This window comes from Patagioenas fasciata, chromosome 5 (genome assembly GCF_037038585.1).
Source record: "Patagioenas fasciata isolate bPatFas1 chromosome 5, bPatFas1.hap1, whole genome shotgun sequence".
Lineage (NCBI taxonomy): Eukaryota > Metazoa > Chordata > Aves > Columbiformes > Columbidae > Patagioenas > Patagioenas fasciata.
In genome coordinates this window covers 36,827,922-36,848,986 of record NC_092524.1, presented here as the reverse complement: position 1 = coordinate 36,848,986, position 21,065 = coordinate 36,827,922, and the positions used below count along the sequence as shown (strand labels likewise).

Below are 21,065 nucleotides of genomic sequence, written 5' to 3'. Positions count from 1 at the left end.
TTTTGTATTTTTTAGTCACATTGGGAAGATTAGACTCTGACATTCTTTGCTTCACTTGCCCATTAAAAATCAAATAACTCTCATGCCCTGTCCTAGGTCTGGCTAGGATGGAGTGAACTTTCTTCATTGCAACCTGTATAGTGCCCTGCTTTTCAGTTATGGCTGAAACAGTGCTATTAACTTGTCAGTATTTTGACGGTTGCTGAACAGTGCTTGTGCAGTGTGAAGTCTTTCATGGTTGGTTGGTTTGTTTGTTTTTCCCAATTTGCCCCTTCCACTGCTTCCTCAGCTCCAAGGAGTAGATTCAGGGTGGGCAAGAGGCTGGGAGGGGACACAGCTGGGACAGCTGACCCAGACTGACCACTGTTCCACACCATGACATTGTGCTTGGCAAAAGAAGCTCAGGGCAAGGGGGAGGAAGAGGAGGATGTTTGTGGTTATGGTGCTTGTATTCCCAAATAACCATTACACCACGTGCTGAGGCACTGCTTTCTAGGAACTGGCTAAACATCTGCCAGGGAAGCAGTGAAAGAACTTGTCTTTTTGCATTGCTTGCATGCATAGCTTTTGCTTTCTCTGCTAGACAGTCATTATCTCAATCCATGAGTTGTCACACCTTCCTTCTGATTTCTCCCTGTCCTGCGGGAGAGGGGAGAGAGTGAGAGGCTGGGGGGTTGGCTGGAGTCAAAACTTCCTTCTGGCTCTCCCCAATAGCAGACTTCTTGTCTCTTGGGACTACTAGCTATCTTTACACCAGAAAGAGTAGTCTTTGCCAAAAACCAAACCAAAACAAAACAAATTAATCTTCCAAAGTGAGTCTTTCTAGATTCAGTGTAACTTTTGCGAGGCAAGTCTACAATATAAATTTTAAACCTTGGTATATTTTTGATAAAGCACATCCAATTCTGTCAACTTGATACATTTTTGTTTTCAAAAATAAGATGGTAAAATTTAGGCAAAAATGCAGTTGTCTTCTGACTTAAGGATACCTTCAAGAAGAAAGTATGCATAGTGCTTTTTGGTCCTCAGGTGAAAGCGTTGAGGAAAATGCAAGTGTTGTTGTCAAGCTCCTTATTCGACGGCCTGAGTGCTTTGGACCAGACCTTAGGGGAGAAGGAGGAAATGGTTTGCTGGCAGCTATGCAGGAAGCTATCAGGATCTCGGAGAATCCTGCTCGTGACCTTCCCTCCCAGGCATATAAAAGAGAAGGGTAAGTAAATGTGAATGCGTGTTTAACAGATGATGATTTAATAGCTGGGTTAATCATGCTTGCAATATGTGGATAATAGGCCCTGTTGCTTAAGACATTATACAAACATAGAGCATTAGAGATTCGCATCTACAAGCAGTTGGCATATGGAATTCATAAAGCATGAGCTAGATGAAAGTGGAATAAGAGTTACAGAAGAGAAGAATCCTGAAGGGCAAAGCAAAGGAGAAGGTTATTGCAGAATGAAGCTAAGGTGAAGTGAAAGAGATATAGTAGAAGGTCAGTTATTACTGTTCAATTGCATGCTTACTGTAGGGATAAAACACTGTAATCTGGTGGCAGAAGAAATTAGTATACCTGGTTAATTGTACCTGGGTCATGGATCTAGCTCCAGAGAGGAGCTGTAAACTTACATTAGCAAAAATGCTCACTGGTATTGTTTACCTTTTAGTGACGATGAGGAGGAGGAGGAGGAGGAGGAGATTGTGCACATGGGCAATGCAATCATGTCGTTTTACTCAGCTCTCATAGATTTACTCGGACGCTGTGCACCAGAAATGCATGTAAGTTCATTTTGTCACTTGCTTAGAAAATGTAGGAGATTTGTAAACAGAATTGTACATGTCTAACTAAACTGTTCTGTATTCAAAGGCTTCTTCTCATCAGAAGGTGGACTTCATTGCATTTCTCGCTGTATCTGTGCAGATGTGGTTCCCTGCAAGCTATTTTATAAGGAATCACAATCTTGATTCCTTATGTTTTGGGGGATTTTTATCATTTTGAGAATTTTTTATATGGCTATGGAATCAAAGCAGTGATGAACTACTAGTGGTGCACTTTTATGCTACCAATGAAGTTTCAGAAACTGACCCTTTTCTGTTCTCTAGAAAGCCATAAAAAATAATTTTCATAAGAATTTGACACAGAGCTGCTTTTGTGTGCACTGTTGAAATACAATATCTACACCACACGAATACTTGGAAAAATGTAAAATAACTGCTCTGACTATAATGCCTGTAATAGCCACATGCAAGCCTTGGTTTTAGTTAGACTGACTTCTGCTTGTCAATACTGAAAATTCTTTAGTAGCATAAATCCATCTGAAAATTCAGTATGTATCTCAATACAACAAGAAGCAAGAAATCTAGCTTATAGCCTCCCTGCTTACTATTACCAAAGCTATTAACTTTATTAGCTGTAAAGGTGTATGTAGCTGTCTTGTTGCCAGAGATAGTGGTCTCACATTAATAAAATTACTGGAAGAGATTTTCAGAGACACAAGTTGTGAACACCTGATTTCTACTAAAAGTTGAAGTGGTCATCTCGTTGTTAATGCCTTTTGAATTTTTTGATGTATAGAAAAACAGAAAAACATGTAGATACATCAGACAGGTTTGCATCTACTCAGAGTATAAAGAGGCGAGCTCAAAACCTGGCACTTTAGTTTCTGTAAGTAACATGAGTCTCCCAGAAATTTTCAGTTCCATCACTTTGATTTAGGAACCTTATCCACGTGGGGTATTTTTTGTGGTACTGAGAATTTAGAATATTGTGAAATTATTGATATGATATCAAAATTCAAAAGTAGGATCACCCGAAAATTTGCAAATCCATCAGAGCGCTGGGATAAATTGAATTTCTGTGCTTTTTTTCCCAGTATTTGAAAAAAAAAAATCATATTAATATCAGTATGTTGAGGAAATTTTTCTTATGTCCTTTGGTACTAAATTCCTTAATTGATAAACCTTTTCTTAACAGCTCATTCAAAGTGGAAAAGGGGAAGCTATTCGAATCAGGTCAATCCTTCGATCTCTAGTACCAACTGAAGATTTGGTTGGGATTATAAGTATACCACTAAAGCTGTCAACAGTTAACAAAGGTAACTTCAATACTTCTATTAGACCTGTTCGTCTTTTTATATAAGCCTTCTGGCACATAAGACTTCAGTCTAAACCAGCATTTTTTTTAGAATTGAGTACAAGCAGAGAACTGTTCTTCAGATTTTAATTAGAAATGTATCGATGAGAGCTGCTCAAGTAGAATAGATACTTATGGAGCAGAGAATGTAAGAACGTAAGAAATACTTCACAGGATCACACTAATGGGCCATCCATCCCAGTATTTTGTCTCCAGCAGTGGCTGTAGGGATGCTGTCTTTCTAGGTAGAATGTATAGGCTTGGACTTAGTCCCTTTGTACTTCCACATCACCCAGTCATTTGTTTAGAAAGATTAGAGAGTACCTCCCTGTCCAATAGTATGTTTCTGGACTTAGTGTCCAAGAATGTATCTGACCACTTTGGAATAATGTCCGTACACACACACTCCTGTAGCAGTAAGTTCCAGAACTTCACTATTTGCTACATAAAGAAGCATTTAAAGCAGTGGGGTTTCTGGTTGGTTGTTTGTTTTGGTTGTGTTTTTTTAATTTACACTTTGCTTCCTAATTGTAATTAAAACCCTTGAATTGTAGCATTTTGGGACATGGCATATAGCAGTTCAGTCACTTTTTCAGCTACATTAACCATTTTCTAAATCTCTGTTATATTCTTTCTCAGCCCTTATTTTGCCAAATTGAACGATCTCAGCCTCTCGTAGTCTCTCATCGTAACTACTCCATTTCCTGAATCATTTTAGTTGCCCTTCTGTGTACCTTCACTATCTCTATTATGCAGTCCTGATATGTGGAAAACATCTGTGGGGTGTACATAAGACATGAGCAGGTTGTATGGATAATGTGAACACACAATAGTTTGGTTTATGTATTAATTTTCTATCTTATATAGCATCAAAATTATACCCTCTCTCATATTCTGAATAACCCTTTCTCATGGTGCCAAATATCTTTTTGACTTACTTGGTTGCTGCTATACATAGAGCTGATGGTTTCACAGAATTTCCGTGCCTCAGGATCTCTCTGTAAAGTCAGTTCCAAACTCAGCATCATGTAGGCATGTCTTATTTTTCTGCAGATGCATTAGCTTAGAGTTGTCTGCGTTGAAGTGCATCTGTCTTTACTTTGCCCACTCAGTTTTCACAGAATCACAAAATGTTAGGGATTGGAAGGGACCTCAAAGGATCATCTAGTCCAATCACCTGCTGGAGCAGGAACACCTAGAGGAGGTTATACAGGAATGTGTCCAGGTGGGTTTTGAATGTCTCCAGAGTAAGAGACTCCACAACCCCCCTGGGCAGCCTGTTCCAGTGTTCTGTCACCCTCACTGTGAAGAAGTTTCTTCTCATATTTAAGTGGAACCTCCTGTGTTCCAGTTTGTACCCATTGCCCCTTGTCCTATCATTGACTGTCACTGAGAAGAGCCTGGCTCCATCCTCGTGACATATTTATAAACGTTAATGAGGTCACCCCTCAGTTTCCTCTTCTCCAAGCTAAAGACACCCAGCTCCCTCAGCCTTTCCTCATAAGGGAAATGCTCCACTCCCTTCATCATCTTCGTAGCTCTGCGCTGGACTCTTTCCAGCACTTCCCTGTCCTTCTTGATTTGAAGGGCCCAGAACGGGATGCAATATTCCAGACGTGGTCTCACCAGGGCAGAGTAGAAGAGAAGGAGAATCTCTCTCGACCAACTAACCACCCCCCTTCTAATACACTTCAGGACGCCATTGGTCTTCTTGGTCACAAGGGCGCAGTGCTGGCTCATGGTCATCCTGCTGTCCACCAGAACCTCCAGGTCCCTTTCCCCTACACTGCTCTCTAATAGGTCATTCCCCAATTTATACTGGAACCTGGGTTTGTTCCTGCCCAGAGGTAAGACTCTACACTTGCCCTTGTTATATCTCATTAAATTTTTTCCTGCCCAACTCTCCAACCTGTCCAGGTCTCGCTGGATGGGAGCACAGATGAGTTTTGTTAATGTTTTAACCATACAGAAGAATTTAGTGTTGTATAAAGACCTTTAGGCTCCTTTGTTTGCTTCCTTTTCCAGGTCATTGATGACCCAGCATAGACCCCTCTTTGTCCTTTACTGAGTAAGACATTGCACATGTGCATTGCATTTTAATTGCTTTTGCTGTTTCTTGGAACTGTGCTATTTATTTCTTCCCTGGAATTTTCAGAGGAAGTGAAAACCAGACATATTTGCTTTGGCATTGTCCTCATCTGAAGAAGTTGCTCCTCCACACCTATTGTCTTCTCCCTAATTTCTAGGTATATTGTTCCAGTCTGACCCTTAATGTTCTATCCTAGAAGCCTGATTTCTTTTTTATTAAGGTGTGGGTGATTTCTGTACATGCTCATTTTGTCCCGAACGAATTCAGCCTTTTATAATCAATCTAACTAAATTCTTCTTCTCTACACCACAATCTCACCCATCCTTTGTGACTCGAGATCTCTGCCTTACTCCTACAAGGTCCTCCCATATAGACAAGTTATCATGGAATCCATCATGAAGCCACCCAGCTTAGTGCCTAATACAGCAATCTCTCACCTCCACTATTTGCTTCTTCATATCCTTGAAGACCCTGTCTACTTCAGGAGAATCCTATGTGCAGTGGGACATACATAGAGGAGAGGAGTTGTTCTTCTCTTGAGAGATTAGATCCTCCCTTCTCAGATAGATACACTCCTTCCCAAAGACTTATGTCCTCCTCAGTACCTCAGGGGTTGCCACTGTGGAGTTGAGGCTTTGCTGCTGTGTTGCTGTAGGACCTCTTCATTTCTCTTACTACTCTGATTCATCCATTCTCACCTCTGAGGAATGAGACTACTCTCTGAAGACCCAAACACTGTGTACTGTGAGTACGTATAGAAAACCTGAACCCGTGGTCTGGCATGGACCTGCTACTCTCTCTCCATCAAACTTCACAGATCTCTGTCTGTACCTGGAAGCCTACCTGTCACTGAGGTTAAAATTGAGTTTTTGCCAGTGGAACTAACAGACTTCTTAACACTGCCTGTTAAAAGGAAGTCACCGAAGACTCTTGAGTGTTCACTTTCTTCACTCTGGAACTCAAAAATAATTCAAAGTCAGAGTTCAGAGTGCAGAAGTATATTAATGATGGTGTTCTTACCTGTTATGCAACTGCTGAGTCTTTCCTTCTAAGCAGTAAATGTGGTTATCCAAGGGCAGATATATTTCCACAAAATAGCGTCCAAGATAACCATACAAACTGAAATTTTCTATAAAGCATAAATTCAACAGTGTATGAGGTTTATATGGCATATGATCTCCGTGTTTCCTATTAATTTCTCCATGTTCCATGGGCTATAAACTACCAGCCCTTTTCTTCTAGGGCAAAATAACTTCATCCTCATTCATCTGCTACTGTTGTCCTTTCTGTTTCACAAGAATTGTCTGCTCCCCTTTACAGTCAGAGATGGCTTCTCTGTTACACAGTTAATTTCTGTATTATTGTTGTCTTCCCCTTGGATTCCATGTTCTTTCTAGTCTAGTTTACATGAGACAAAAATTAAAATTCTTAACTTTCTTTGACTTCACAGTTACTACAGATTTTTAATATTTGTAGTAACCTTTATCTTTAATTTTACCATATAAACGTTCTCTGTAACAGTAATGAAACAACTAGAGTACTTTACCATTCATCCTTTTTTTCATTAAAGAGTGAAAGATTGTTAAATTACAAAATAATAGGGTTTTTAAAATAATAAAAACTTAGTATTCTTTTTTTCAGCATACAAGAAAACTGAACAAGAATATAATTTTCATTGAATATGTGATTTTTACACATTAAATGTAATTATAGTGTCTGTCTTGGTATTTCTTGTTTTGTCTGTTCTCTAGTATTAAAAATTGCATTATATATTTGTGTAGATGGCACAGTAAACGAGCCAGACATGTCTGCAAATTTCTGTCCCGATCATAAAGCACCCATGGTACTCTTTTTGGACCGTGTCTATGGTATTAAGGACCAAAGCTTCCTCCTTCACCTACTGGAAGTTGGATTTTTACCAGATTTAAGGGCTTCTGCCTCTTTGGATACAGTAAGTATTTTGCTGTGGAGTTCAGGTGCAGTGGCTGGATATAGTGATTTTGTAAGTGTAAGAAATGGAATTTCAAATCAAAACAGCCTTATGGCATAAGCTTGCTGTAAGCACAAACACTAATAATTCAGTTACTATTAATTTATATTGCTTAACTCTGGTCATAAGCATTCAGTTCCACCTTATGAAGCAGCAGTGTAATATAGTTTGAAAACTTTTAATATAGGCTTACAGTAATTATACAGTAAGTACATTGGATATATTACAATAGGCCTAATGAGTCCTTTCATTTCATGTGTGCTTTTGAGAATTACACCGAAAAATCATCTCTGTGTGGGTATGAAGAAATTAAGGGAAATGAAAGGTGCTACCTAATGTTTCGTGTTTTTTGCTTATGTGTTCAAAGAAAGAAGCAGCATATTCCTTTTTGCTCCTATTATTTCAGAGTTCAGTGGGACAAAAGATAGGAGATAATGATTGACTTGAATTTTCTCCAGCTAAAAAACCCTAGCTTTTGTCCTTATGTGTGTAATGGGAATATCATATTAGCACCAAGCTGCTAAGGTGACCTAAGGACTATTTCATTATTATCTTGTATAGACTTCATATTTAGTAACCTTTACTCCATATGACACTAACAGTCATTTACTACTTCATACAGGTTTCTCTGAGTACCACAGAGGCAGCTCTCGCACTAAACAGATACATTTGCTCAGCTGTGTTTCCATTACTCAAAAGATGTGCTCCCCTCTTTTCTGGAACAGAGCATCATGCCTCTCTGGTTGACTCCATGCTTCACACAATATACAGGTTATCCAAGGGACGGTCCCTGACAAAAGCACAAAGAGACACTATTGAAGACTGTCTGCTTGCTGTCTGCCAGTATGTATGATACCTGTGTACGAATTGCTTTCTTTTGTGCAGTATATGTATTTTAATAATTTCTTTGTGTATGATGTAGAACTAAGATTATTCTTGCAGGAAATAAATGCCCAGAATGTATGATATGATTTGGTAGAGGGGTGGGGTGGGGGAGGTGTTGTTGTTTGTTTGTTTGTTTGTTTTTCCCTAAGAGAAAATACATTTGATTTTTACATTATGGGTACTGCATTATAAAGCTGTTATGTTGATATGAGCTTTATGGTGATACAGGATAAATTCTGATTATTTCTAAAAACAAAACCTCAGAAATTACTAAAAATGTTCTGGCAAATCTGACACTGAATATGTGTTGGAGATTTAATGGATCAACATGTTTGTAATTCTGATTGTGGTTTGAAGAACCTTAGCTGTAATGGGGGGGTTGGGGAAGAGAGAGAGAGAAAAACTACCCCCTGGTCTCTAAATCCTAAAACCGATCCTAAAACCGAATGGAGCACTGAAGTTATATCAGGAATTGAAATGCAAATTTGCCAACTGAATCGTAATTCTTGACCTTTGTCATAAGCTGTAGTGCTATTTGTTTGTGCAATGAACTGTGAAATTAGTAATGCAATGTGCGTTTTCTGTTTGTGCATAGCACTGGACCCCTTGCCAAAGAGAGGATATAGTAGAAATGGAAAAGATTTGGAAAAGCCTAGCAAGAGGGATCAACATAAGAAATAACTTTACTTCTTTGGAACAACTTAGTAGACCAGGAATCAGCCTGAAAAAGCGATGACTGAGAGAGATATGAAAGGAGCATTTTTACATTGATTTTGAGTCATTAAAATTAAATAGCTAGAAAAAAAGAACTGGGTAATTTATTCAGTCTTCCAGTAGACATTTATTTCTTTTGAGAATAATCATGAATGTATTTCCCAGATCAGTTTCAGTTATGAGTGTTTTGTTGCCTTTTAGTGTCATGTTAGAAACCATTCTGTTAGGATAATATTATTTTTATTTTTCTTAGATTTTTCCCTCCATATTCTGAAAAACATGTAGCGCCCTTCCCTCTGCTGTGATATGCCACAATCCTATGTGTTGTCTGTTCACTTAAGAGTCCCAAAGTAGCACATGTTCTGTCCTTTATCCTTCTGTGTGTAGATGAGTCATAGTGAGATTCGTTAAGCACCTACCATTGGTTTTTCAAAATACTTTTAATAAGTGATTTGAATTCCCATATGCAAATTGATTTCTATTTTTATTTCATTTTACTGGACTGTATGAATTTTATTAAGAACTTTTTTTTTTTGTTTAATTACAGCCACTTACGTCCCTCTATGCTACAACAGCTGTTGAGAAGGCTAGTTTTTGATGTGCCCCTACTCAATGAATACTGTAAAATGCCTCTTAAGGTAAATGCTTTACTTTCTGTATATGCATTCAGCGCAAAACTTATTCACAATAATCTGTCATCGTCATGTTTTTAAAAACAGAACAGGAGAGGGTGGAGCAATGTAAAGTGACCTCTGAATTGAAAATACTGTTATTGTCTTTCGAAATGGTTATAATGATTACAGTTTTTGTGAAATCGTACCTAATGCAAACAGTATATAGTTGATGATGAGATTTTGTTCAGTGAACTGTTGACTTTTTCACTGCTTCAGCAAAAGAGTATTTGAAAGTATCAAACTAAATGTTAGCACTATCTTGATATTTCTTCTTCTGCTCTATACAACTATAATAACTCTTCATAGGATGCATTGCCCAGGACTAAATTTTGAATGAAGTCTGCAGAGAATATAATACAGGGAACATAATTCACCTTTTATTTTTGAGCAATCTTTAACTGAAGTCTTATCTGTCGTCTTCTTCTGTAAATAGAGAATTACAATTGTGAGATGATAAATAACTTTTATTTAGAATTTTTCTGTCAGGTTTGTGTACTGTTCCTATTGGAATAAAAGGACCTGATCTTAGGTCTGCAGAATTGGAATTCTGTCATACTCTAAAACAGAGATACCAGACTCACAGACATATTCGGGAGCATCAGTAATTTTGGAGCAAAACTGTGGTAAAGGGGGAGTGTTTGATTTGGGGTTTTTATTGTTATTTTTCCTTCCTAAACAAAAATGCAGGAAAAATCAAAATGCCAGGATTTGAGTTTGATTTTATAAGAAATTTTAGAATTTCCCATGGGATAGGAATTTTTAGTTTTAAAGAATTCAGAAAAAAATTGAAATTATGTGGAAAGCGCACCAATAATCATGTAGTCTAGCTCTTTAACTGGTGTATGACAGATTGTCTGTACAGTAGTTCTTTCCATAGGTTTTTCCAGAGTTGAGGAGGCACAGCTAAAAACGGTATAGTGCAGGTGTCTTTTGCAATGTTTTCAACAATACTGAGGCCATCAACTACAACTGACAGAAGTAAAATCAATTTGATTTTGTAAAACTTTTTACCAAAATCTATCATGTCCTGTTTTATTCCAATTTCATTCTGTTTTTATCCTGTGAGCTAACCTGTACTGAAATGGTAAGAATCCTGAAATTTTATAATTTTGCTACTCACTGTCATCACTGAGAATCCGACAGCAGCTTTGGGGCTTTATACTTTCACAGCATGCGCTCTATTCTTCTCCCAAAAAGAAAAAAGATCATTTTTATGAGCTGTTAGAAATGAAGAGACAGAAATAAATCATGATACTCGTGTAATTGTTTAAAGAGATACTGGCAATTCAAACTTCACTAGCCAGTACGTTATTTTGTTAAATATTGACGTTTTATGTGCATTTTTATTTTCTTGAAAAATCTAGCTTCTGACAAACCACTATGAGCAGTGCTGGAAATATTATTGTCTGCCTTCAGGAATGGGAAGCTGTGGAATTGCAACAGAGGAAGAATTACATTTAACTGAAAAACTTTTCTGGGGAATATTTGATTCTTTGTCTCATAAGGTAAAACCTGCAATTCATATTACAGTATGGGATGACTAAAAATAGTATTACAATGATAATTTGCCATGCCAAGTGCAGAAGGTTCTTATCTTAACAATTTTTCACATAATATACAACATATGGCAATGAATGCTTTTGATGAAGTAACTTTCTAATGAAAAATTGAATGCTGAATCTTGAAAGATTTTCTCCAAAGTAAAGAAATGTCAAATCTTTGTCTTGATATACCCATATAACTTTACACTAATAATGAGGCAGATTGCTTGCAGCACTAATAAGTCAGTGTTGTCTCCTATCTTAACTCTACTCAACTTTTTTAAAATGTTGTTTTACTGGTATAAAATTAATGTTAAAAAATGTGTGTATATACTTGTCAAATTGTTGGTGTATGTATAGTAAATTTATATTGTCTGGTTTCAAACATACACTTGTATTTTGTTAGTTTTCTGGTTATTGCCCATTTTAAGAAAAACTGTGCAACATTGTTAGAAATAAGCATTTTTTCTATTTTCCTGTTTCAAAGTATGCTCTTTGGATTTTTTCACTTAGTCATTTTTTCTCTGAGTGATATAAAGTTACGTTTCTAATAGGAGAAATGCCTTACTGAATAAATACTTTTTGAACTTGATTGGGCTCAAAAATCAGGTTTTCACTATGGTACCATAACAAATTTTTTAATTGCATCTCGCTGAATTTATCTTCCAGTTATAATCAACAAATTTAGATGATTGTTCTCTAGGCATTCTGATTTATAATATGGAGATCAACATGATCTCTGCATTATTCTAAAATGACTTTTAAAGTTTTATTTGTATTTTATTTTAGTGACATTTACCCTGTGACATTACTCTTCCTGCTGTCACAAGTGCAAAGAGTCTCAGGAGGGCCTGACACAATGAAATGTTTCCAATTAGTGCATCTTTGCTTTTTACAGATAAATGAAGATATGTTTCTGCTAATACTGGTGGCCCTCTATAACAGCATTTTCATTTTTCTGTAAATGGTTGTTAGTCCAATGAGACTTGTGCAAATCTGCTGAGCTGCAGTGTTCTCTATTGTCCTGTATTGTAGTGAAATATTTACAGGTTTGATTTTTCATGGCTTCCGGCTGTTTAGAGGAAGCAAGTTACTCTGTAATCCCACTTTTGTTTGTGCCATTAACACTAAAGACTGTTGCAACAAAACTAGAGGAAATCGAAGCCTCAAAATTTTAGACATTGTTTTTGTTGTGATATAAACATATAATTTTATCAGTAAGTCTTTTCAATAAACCTTAAAATTGTTCTTCAGCATTTTCTTGACACGAAGTGGTCATTCAGATTAATAGATGCATGCAGCTTTTCTGTTTCTAATGGTGAAGCATGAGAAATATTTTGCAGTGTAAATTTTTTTTTCCCTATATGTGCTTGATTGCTGCCTGTTTCATAACACCAAAAAGATGTCTACACTGAATAAAACTGTAGTCGATAATTAGAATAGCGTCAAACTCCAGCACTGTAGTGTTCATCAGTAGATCTTAGAAACCTTTAAAGCTATATCATTATGCCCATGTTACAGATGGGGAATCTGAAAGATAGATAAGTGTCTTTTATTTTTTTCCTAAGCATCCTAAGAATATTGCTTGAGAGCTGGAAGAAGAACCTTGGCCCACAGTGATCTGTTGCTACTTCCTCCAGCACAATTTTTTTTACAATCTAGTGTGCAATAATTGACCTTGAACATGTTACATGGCAAGTTACTAAGGACAGAGTCTTCAAATGTAATTCTACCTTATATTTTTATATATCAAGTACTTCTGTGTTGTCTCCATAGCTTAAGTGAGTAGAAGAACAAATATGCTAGTTCACCTCTTAACAGGACCATTTTGAAAAATAATGAATTGATGTTGCTACAGTAAAACACAATTTTGTGTAACTAGTATGATTTTAACTGAAATAGATCAGGTGAAAAGATGTAGAAATGGCAATAGCTTCTACAGTGAAGATAGGAATTAGTCACTTTAGAACTATGACAGTATTTTATAGATGACTGTGCTTCTATAACTAGGCAAAGAACACTTGACCCTTTCTATGTAGACCTTAACAGCCCAAAGAAAGCTTAAGAGTCATACTTGTATATACCTATACAAGTGTCAGCACACTCCCATGTTAATTTGAGTAATCTTAAAAATGTATCAATTTGATCTATTTCGTAGATGTCATGCAGCAATAATTTTGCTCTGTGCTTAATTTTTAAATGTGTTTTACTGTTTGTTTGCATCTTCTAATATTTGTACTCATGGCTGCTTGGTTTTCACTAACATTTTGCATGTTTTTCTGTTGGATTTTCCAACCAGTTCCTATCTCTCCTGCAGAAGTATGATCCAGAGCTCTTTCGAATGGCTTTGCCTTGTCTAAGTGCTATAGCTGGTGCCTTGCCCCCTGATTATTTAGATACACGAATTAGGTCAACTTTGGAAAAGCAAACGTCAGTGGATCCAGAAGGAAATTTTGATCCCAAACCTGTCAACACAGCAAAGTGAGTCATATAAATCATAGTGATTCATATTCTTCTCAGCACTGTACAGATGTTAAATATTTCCACATTATATCTGCAGAACACATAGTAATTTCTATACTTATTGTGTACCCCATTATCTAATAGTTCAAATGTTTGTGACATACAAACCTGTAATCCATTTGATACTATCAGTATTTAGAATGTACTTAGGACAAATAGTATAAGATCATCAAAATCTGGCAAGTGATTCATTTGGCCTATTGCCCAGTTTATATAAAATCTTCACTTGGTTTTGAAAATTGATCTGTAGCAACGCAATAGGCCAAAATAAGCAGATCGTGTGTGAAGATTTAATAGAGACTTGACCTTCTTAGTAATCTTGTGCTTTTAAAGTACAGATGTCTAATACTTCTGTATTCAAGAGCTGAGGATCACTAGTTGATTCTTGCTATTAAATTCTCACCCCTCTGTCATTATGTAATGTGAAACATCCATACTGGTATTATCCTGTATTAAGAATTACCAAGAAAAATATCTGTAGGCATTTCTTCTAAAGATAATGAAATTGAAAAGCCAAATGTTTGGCCTTCATCTGGCCATGAAGCATTTTGATTAGTGCTATATTGTACTGACATTTTTTTCATAAATCAGACTGCAGTAACTCATGATTGAATAACCATACTCCCCTTTGTTTATAGCCTTGTACTTCCTGAAAAGTTGGAGTATATTGTCAGCAAGTATGCTGAACATTCCCATGATAAATGGGCCTTTGATAAGGTAAGAATTATTTTTAAGACTGGCAACTGTCATAAAAGGTCTAGTAAATAATACTTGGGGTGAACACTGAAAGAAAAACTGTGCAGCTTAACTGATAGGCCTTTGTCCAGAGTGCATTAATGTAGCATATTTATTTAGGAATATATGGAATAAACCTTTTTCTCAAGAAAATGCATTTAAATTTGTAAGTGGACAGAATTTATTAGGACAAAGATCTGAGGGGAATGGAGAAGAGGCACCTTTTTTTAAGTAAGAAAATATAGATCTTAGCTTCAATTTGCCTGTTTTTCGACTGGGAGTCAGAGATTCAATTTTACTCTAGCAACTCTGTGATCTAAGAGAGTACCTGGAAAGTCTCATGTCCTTTTTATTTCAGAAAATGTAGCTTTTCTTTTTAGCTTTAAGAAGGCTGTTATAATTTCCCAAGTGCTCTGCCATTGTGTTGTGTTTCTGTTTCACTACATCAAAATAGCTGTAAGACAATATATGCTAAATGATGTTCAATATTTTTAATACACACTTAAACATTTAACAAAGACCTTTTCATTGTTACATTTTGCAAACAGATTTTAATGTTAATAATATAACTTTTAGAGTTAAATTTAAGCCAGGTGAAGTTTGATGGAGTTGTTGCAGTTTTTGATAACTATGTTGGAAGTTTTTGGATATGAGTAACTTATTCAATGCAAGTATGAATTTTAAACTTCTTTCATTGAAGGAAAAAAATAGAAACAGAGTTAAGTAATTTAATATAACAATTAATGACAGAATAATAGCCATTTTGCAGAACAGTTATGTGGAAATAATTCTGTTCTTATGTAGGGCTACATATGCAAATTTGTAGAGAAAGGTATACGTATATATAGATATGTAAATATATGCACATTAATCTCAAATCGTTAATTTCAGTTAATATTAAGGTAAAGGATTCTTTAAAGTTACACTCTTTAGTGCTTGATTTGTTAACATCACATTTTCTTCTTTGTATTGCTGACTTTAGCCTCCCAGAGAATAGAGACACTTTTTTTACCTTAGCCAGTATCGTCTTAATCCATGTGGAAGGGGCCAATGTATATTAGACTCAGAACTGGTTGTGTGAGATCTGCTCCTCATAGATGGCATGTAATCTGTCTGGGCCAATCTGTTCTTATGTATCCACAGATGTATGTGTGCTCTTTTAACAGAAACTTCTGTGGCACTGAGTAGCTGTTGGAGTGGATTAGCAGTTCAGTGTGACCAACCAAATTGGCCAATTTGTCATTATTCAACTGTATTGTTGTTCTCGTCTTATTTCATTTTTTTTTTTTTCAGACTAACAGTGGATGGAAATATGGTGTTTCACTGGATGAAAATATGAAGACTCATCCATTAATAAGACCTTTCAAAACTTTAACTGAAAAGGTAATGTATGAAAATTCAGTGGCTTTAATACAAAGTAGGTTGTAGATTGTTTTATGTACTTTTATAAATCCATTTCAAATATATGTTACAAAAGTAAGAGAGAGAGACTAGCATACTTAAAGTTAAGAACAGGAACATCTATGTGCTGAAGTGGTTGTTTAGTTAATCTTGCACAAAGTCTTGTATAATTTGTTTCCATTAGGTAGACTTCATAGACCTGGGTCAGTTTGTATTCAAAGTATCAATAGCAGAGGGTTTTCAGGCCTTCATGGGTGAGGAACAACTGGCAGCAACGCCTGGGTTTTAGACAAAACTATAGTTTAGTATATCTGAAGGCAATTTTGTCTTCAAGAAAGATTGTAAAAAAAAATCTGAAGAAAGCGTAGGAGATGCTTCAGTTGAAAATGGGGAAAAATATTTAAACTATTTTGAGCGCATTTTTTAATTTGAATTTCTTTACTAGGCATTAGTATCTTCTAGTTTTCAGAACAGTGAACTGAATTTGCATTCTATTACATATTTTTGCAATGATTCATTGGGTGACTCAAGTAAGTCAGTTACATTTGTCCCTCTTTACCACGCTTTTCCTATTCAGAAAATGGAGATTGCAAAAATCAAGAGGGATTCAAAGGATTTAATTTCCCAAGGCTTGCAAATTGCTTTGTAATCTTTGGAGAGGAGCTAAAAAATTTTTGGTTGAGTTGTCAAAGAGAATTTTCTGAATTGTCTCAGATTAAAAGTTTTGAAACTAAAAATCAAGTCTTTACATAAAACTGTCATTTTAAGTAACTGTCATAAACTTTTTATTCATGGTAAAAACAGAAATACTTTTATTAGATTGATCTGAGAATTCTTAATATGACATACTCAGAATTTTCTTTGTCATAACTTTTCAGATTTTCTATAGCACCTTTACTTTTCAAAGGATTGTTGGCTCTTCCCTAAATTTTTATCGATGGCAGTATTTATGTGAAGAGAGATATAGATCAGTAATGTTCTGTATCTGTGAATGGATATAAATACAGGAAGAGTAAAAATAGGCCTTGTGTGCTGATGTATTCAAATGTACATACCTGCCTAACTTATTTCATAGCACTTGTAAGTGCCATAAATTTTTTATTATTTTGGACTGGAGGAATCAATGAATAAGTTTCCAGATACCAGTTACATTACTGCTCCAGAGCTCACTTGAGTGGTGTTTGTAACACATATCCCAGCAATAAATGCCACTAAAAATTGAACCAAAAGAAATGTAAGTATTTTAAAGCTTCTTGCTTATATAAAAAGAACAATATTGTATCTTCAGATATAATATACAAATTTTATTTACTTTTGTGGCATGTGGCAGTTTATAAAGAAGGACAGAATATTTTTGTTGAGTTTTAGCTACCTGCTAAATACAGAGAAATTTTTCATTATTTTCTTCAAAGGAAAAGGAAATTTATCGTTGGCCTGCCAGAGAATCACTGAAAACCATGTTAGCCATGGGATGGAGCCTAGAAAGGACCAAGGAAGGAGAAGCATTAATACATCAACGTGAAAATGAAAAGCTCCGCAGCATATCTCAATCTAGCCAGGTAAGGTGGAATTGCTTAAATTTAGAAAGCAGAAGGCTTGTTTGTTAATATACTAAGAAAAGCACAAAATTATGTTACTTTTATATTCTTTTTAATGAAAAGAAAATTTTAATGCTGGAGTTCTGAGACTGGAAGTTATGTCACTATAATAAAAAACATTGTAGTAACACTGAAAAGGGGATTGCAAAAAGACGACTTTTAAGGTGTCAGAGACTGCCTGTATTTCATTTTCTCAGAAGACCTGAAGCAAGTTTTGACATAGTCATTGAAAGAATACATGGCAGAGTATTTAAAGCCCTTTATTTTATAATGAGTAAATGTAGTAATTTTCTTTTTTTGGTCCAACAGAAGAGCCTGAAATGGGCTTTTTTCAAGATTATAATTATGACTGAAAAATAAGGTTTTGCATTTAATACCTTTTATTCAATCTACAGGCAAAATTTGCAGGTAGCTTTATAGTACCTAGCATTTTGATGTGATAGACTGATTTTTTTATTTGTTTGTGGATTTTTTGTTTTGGTTTGGTTTTTTTGAGATTTTTTTTAGCATGTTGATACTGCTGCTAAATATGTCTATGTTTTGGAGGGGGAAAACCTGTTCAAAACTACATTGAGAAATTTTTTCTGTACTACTTGAGGTGAATTAAACACACATTTGTGCTGGAACATAGCAAGATTTAATGTACAGTATGTGTGCCATAAGCAATGCTGCAAGGAGTGTGCAAAGATGTATCACGAACTGATTCTTTCTATACACTTGCAACAGCACTGATCCTGTAAGCATCAGCATCAGGCATCTTAAGCCTGTGTTGGCTTCCTTCCCCAGCTCTAGTTTTGTTTACTAAAAGTGGCCCCTGAGCAGTCTGTTACACGACAGTACTTCAGCATTTCTCATCTCTTCAGCAAACTTCACTCCCTTGCAGGGTGTTCTTCTGTCTCCGGTGTCTCTGCTTCCAGCCAGTGGAGCCTGTGCTGCAGTTGGGCCTTCTTGCCCAAAAAACATGCATGATAAAGACATGACTGAGTAGAGGATTTCAGCACATGTTTAACTTCAGTACATGATTGAAATGGACAATTTATATGTGACTGCTTACATTTAACATGTACCCAATAGGTTTATTGCACTGGAGCTTTCATATTTCAGACATTTAAAAGCTGCATAAATATATCATACTTCTCCTTTTTCTTAGTCTGTAAATTCCACAAGAAAATAACCTATTTTAACTTTTGTTGTGATGCCTTGTCTTTAGTATATGGTACATTCAGGCTGTTGCCACACTGTTCTGTCATGTTTTGAAGGCACATCTTGTATGCCTCATGATTGGTCTCCTCTCTTGGGCTGAAAAGCATAGTTCTTAGCAGCTTACCATCTGTTGTGAATAGAGAGATATAACTGTCTGCAGAAACCTTCGTATTGCCACATCAGCAGATACATTCTGTTAATGACCCTGTGTGTCTTCAGCACATTGTGAAACAAAATGCAGTTTCTACAAGTTTAGAAAGGTAAATTATGTTACTCTAATGAGATAAACAATGGAGATGTTGTAGCTGAGTATTTTATTCTGTTATCTGAAATACTTTTATCTGAAAATAATTCTCTTTTTTTTTTTTTTTCCCTGCAGGGAAATGGGTATAGTCCAATGCCACTTGATCTCTCTAATGTGGTGCTTTCTAGGGAGCTTCAGGTTTGTATTTATTTTGCATATGTCCTGAAAATAATTAATAGGTTTGGGGGTTTATATTATTTAGGAGTGAGTTTTGTGAGGTTTTACTAGTGTATTTGTGACTGTGGATGTGATATACTGTTATTGAAAGGCACATGCCATACTATTCACAAATTTAAAGAAAGATTTCTACTGTTTAGCCCATGGGTGCTTCCTGAGTTCCTAGAAAAAGTTATCATCAATCTAGGGAAGGGGCTGTGAACAACATGTGATATGTGTGTGTCCTGTGTCTGTGCTGACTTCAAAGAACAGCTGAATGTAGAAATGAAACTGTGATGTTTCTTTAAAAAAAAAAAGGGTAGACTTTAGTAATTACTTTAAAATTATGTAGAACTACAGAATCTTTAATTGTCACCTTTTAATTTTGCATCTTGTCTTTTTTGATGATAATGTAGGGAATGGTAGAGGTAATGGCAGAAAACTACCATAATATATGGGCCAAAAAGAAGAAAATGGAATTAGAAAGCAAAGGTAAGAGAGAATCCTGTGAACCACATTAAAAAGACAAGGGAAATGAGGGAGAAGAAACAGTCTGAAAAAAGTCCGTGTAAGACAATCAAAATGGAATGGTTCCTTTTTGTACTTGAAGCAAAATAAGTCTTACAGTAGAAAAATTTACATTTCTTTCAACTTACTAAAGGTGGAGGTAGTCATCCTTTATTGGTGCCTTATGACACGTTGACAGCCAAGGAGAAATCACGGGATCGTGAAAAGGCACAAGAGCTGTTTAAATTCCTTCAAGTCAATGGTATAATCATATCTCGGTAAGTAACATGTTTTTTTGAGATACTCTCTTACATTCAGTACAGAAACCATGATGATTTTCCTTATCCCACTACAGTCTGTTAGTTATAAACATAATTACCACTTGGCATATCTTCTGTAAATCATAGTCCTTGTTATTTTTATGTTCAGAAAGACCCTTCTGATATAGTGTAGACAGGTAACATTTTTAGTAAGTATGTGATTTAGTAAATACAAAATACAACAGTAGAGTAATTAAACAAGCAGATGATTCAAAACTTCTAAGTCATTAGCCAGCAATGTCAGTAGGGATCAAGGGCAAATAAATCTGAGGTCTGATATTGAACACATCTATGAAAAAGTAAGTTTTAATCCAGTTTTTGAGAAAACGGTTAGAGTTCTGTGAAGCAGCAAGAGAAAGTGGGTATTTTGTGGGCATTTCAGCCTTAACTTTTGCTCAAGCTAAAATGCAGACTTCATTAGTTGTACTCTAACTTGAATTGCTATCCCTGAAAGTAAGCTGGCCTGTGGGGACTTAAACAATCGAAGAAATTAAAATAATTTATTATACTGTATTTTTGGCTTTATATGATGGCATTGTGAGTTAATACACTATAACTATGATATTTTATTGCATGTGAAACACTGAAGCACATATGAAACTGCAGTTTTGGTGGCATGAAGCATTTTTGTAAACTAAACTGTATAAATGAAGAACTTTTTCCGTATGTGCATAAAGTCAGATCTTACTTGCTTTCATGTATTTCTGCTTTTCGAGTCTGTGTCTCTAGTGAAAGTATAGATTGAAATATATACAACTTGATTATTAGGATCTGCAAGTAGTAACTTTGGCTTCAAGAATTAATAACATTTCTTAAGATATCAGAGGACAGCTCTAAATATTCATTTCTTGCATTACTGCAGAGAAAAATTCCCTCCTGTCACATATGTAGACTCTTAGCCTGAAACCGAAACGTAGGTGTGCCACCAAACTTTTTATATTCTCCATAATTGCTTTAGAGCTATTGAGTAAGAAAAGCAGGTTTAGTTCCTGCAAATGAATAGTCTTTTGAAATACCAAAGGAATTGCTCAAAGAAGAGTTTTAATATCTCTTTGTAGCTGCAGCTGTTCGGGTTAGGAAGACAATGTTTTCAGTGTTAACTAATGGGACAAGTCAACTTGATAAAGCCTGCTCAAACTCTTTATGGGACATGGGCAGAGAGTTTGCAGTAATTGTCTATTTCAGGGCGAATCAAGAGCATCCTCTTCTCAGAGTTTTCTTCAGATGAATATGTGCATATATTAAATATACATAAAATCTTTTGAAGTATTGATTGAAATTATCACATTTCCAGAATG

General features: G+C 35.8%; 1 protein-coding gene across 11 annotated transcripts in view; it reads left to right on the top strand.

The window, feature by feature from the left end:
- RYR3 (ryanodine receptor 3) overlaps positions 1 to 21,065 on the top strand; it is a 255,759-nt gene that overhangs the window by 161,603 nt on the left and 73,091 nt on the right. For 7 of the 11 annotated variants that reach the window (XM_065840051.2, XM_071809338.1, XM_065840050.2 and 4 more), the window contains 14 exons: positions 1,030 to 1,210; positions 1,662 to 1,773; positions 2,969 to 3,089; positions 6,998 to 7,167; positions 7,829 to 8,049; positions 9,353 to 9,443; positions 10,844 to 10,984; positions 13,320 to 13,501; positions 14,182 to 14,260; positions 15,572 to 15,661; positions 17,092 to 17,238; positions 18,860 to 18,922; positions 19,357 to 19,432; positions 19,602 to 19,725. In XM_065840051.2, coding sequence (XP_065696123.1) covers positions 1,030 to 1,210; positions 1,662 to 1,773; positions 2,969 to 3,089; positions 6,998 to 7,167; positions 7,829 to 8,049; positions 9,353 to 9,443; positions 10,844 to 10,984; positions 13,320 to 13,501; positions 14,182 to 14,260; positions 15,572 to 15,661; positions 17,092 to 17,238; positions 18,860 to 18,922; positions 19,357 to 19,432; positions 19,602 to 19,725 — 1,798 coding nt within the window. The remainder of the gene's footprint in view (positions 1 to 1,029; positions 1,211 to 1,661; positions 1,774 to 2,968; positions 3,090 to 6,997; positions 7,168 to 7,828; positions 8,050 to 9,352; positions 9,444 to 10,843; positions 10,985 to 13,319; positions 13,502 to 14,181; positions 14,261 to 15,571; positions 15,662 to 17,091; positions 17,239 to 18,859; positions 18,923 to 19,356; positions 19,433 to 19,601; positions 19,726 to 21,065) is intronic. The other 4 variants (XM_071809340.1, XM_065840054.2, XM_065840053.2 and 1 more) reach the window with 1 other exon arrangement.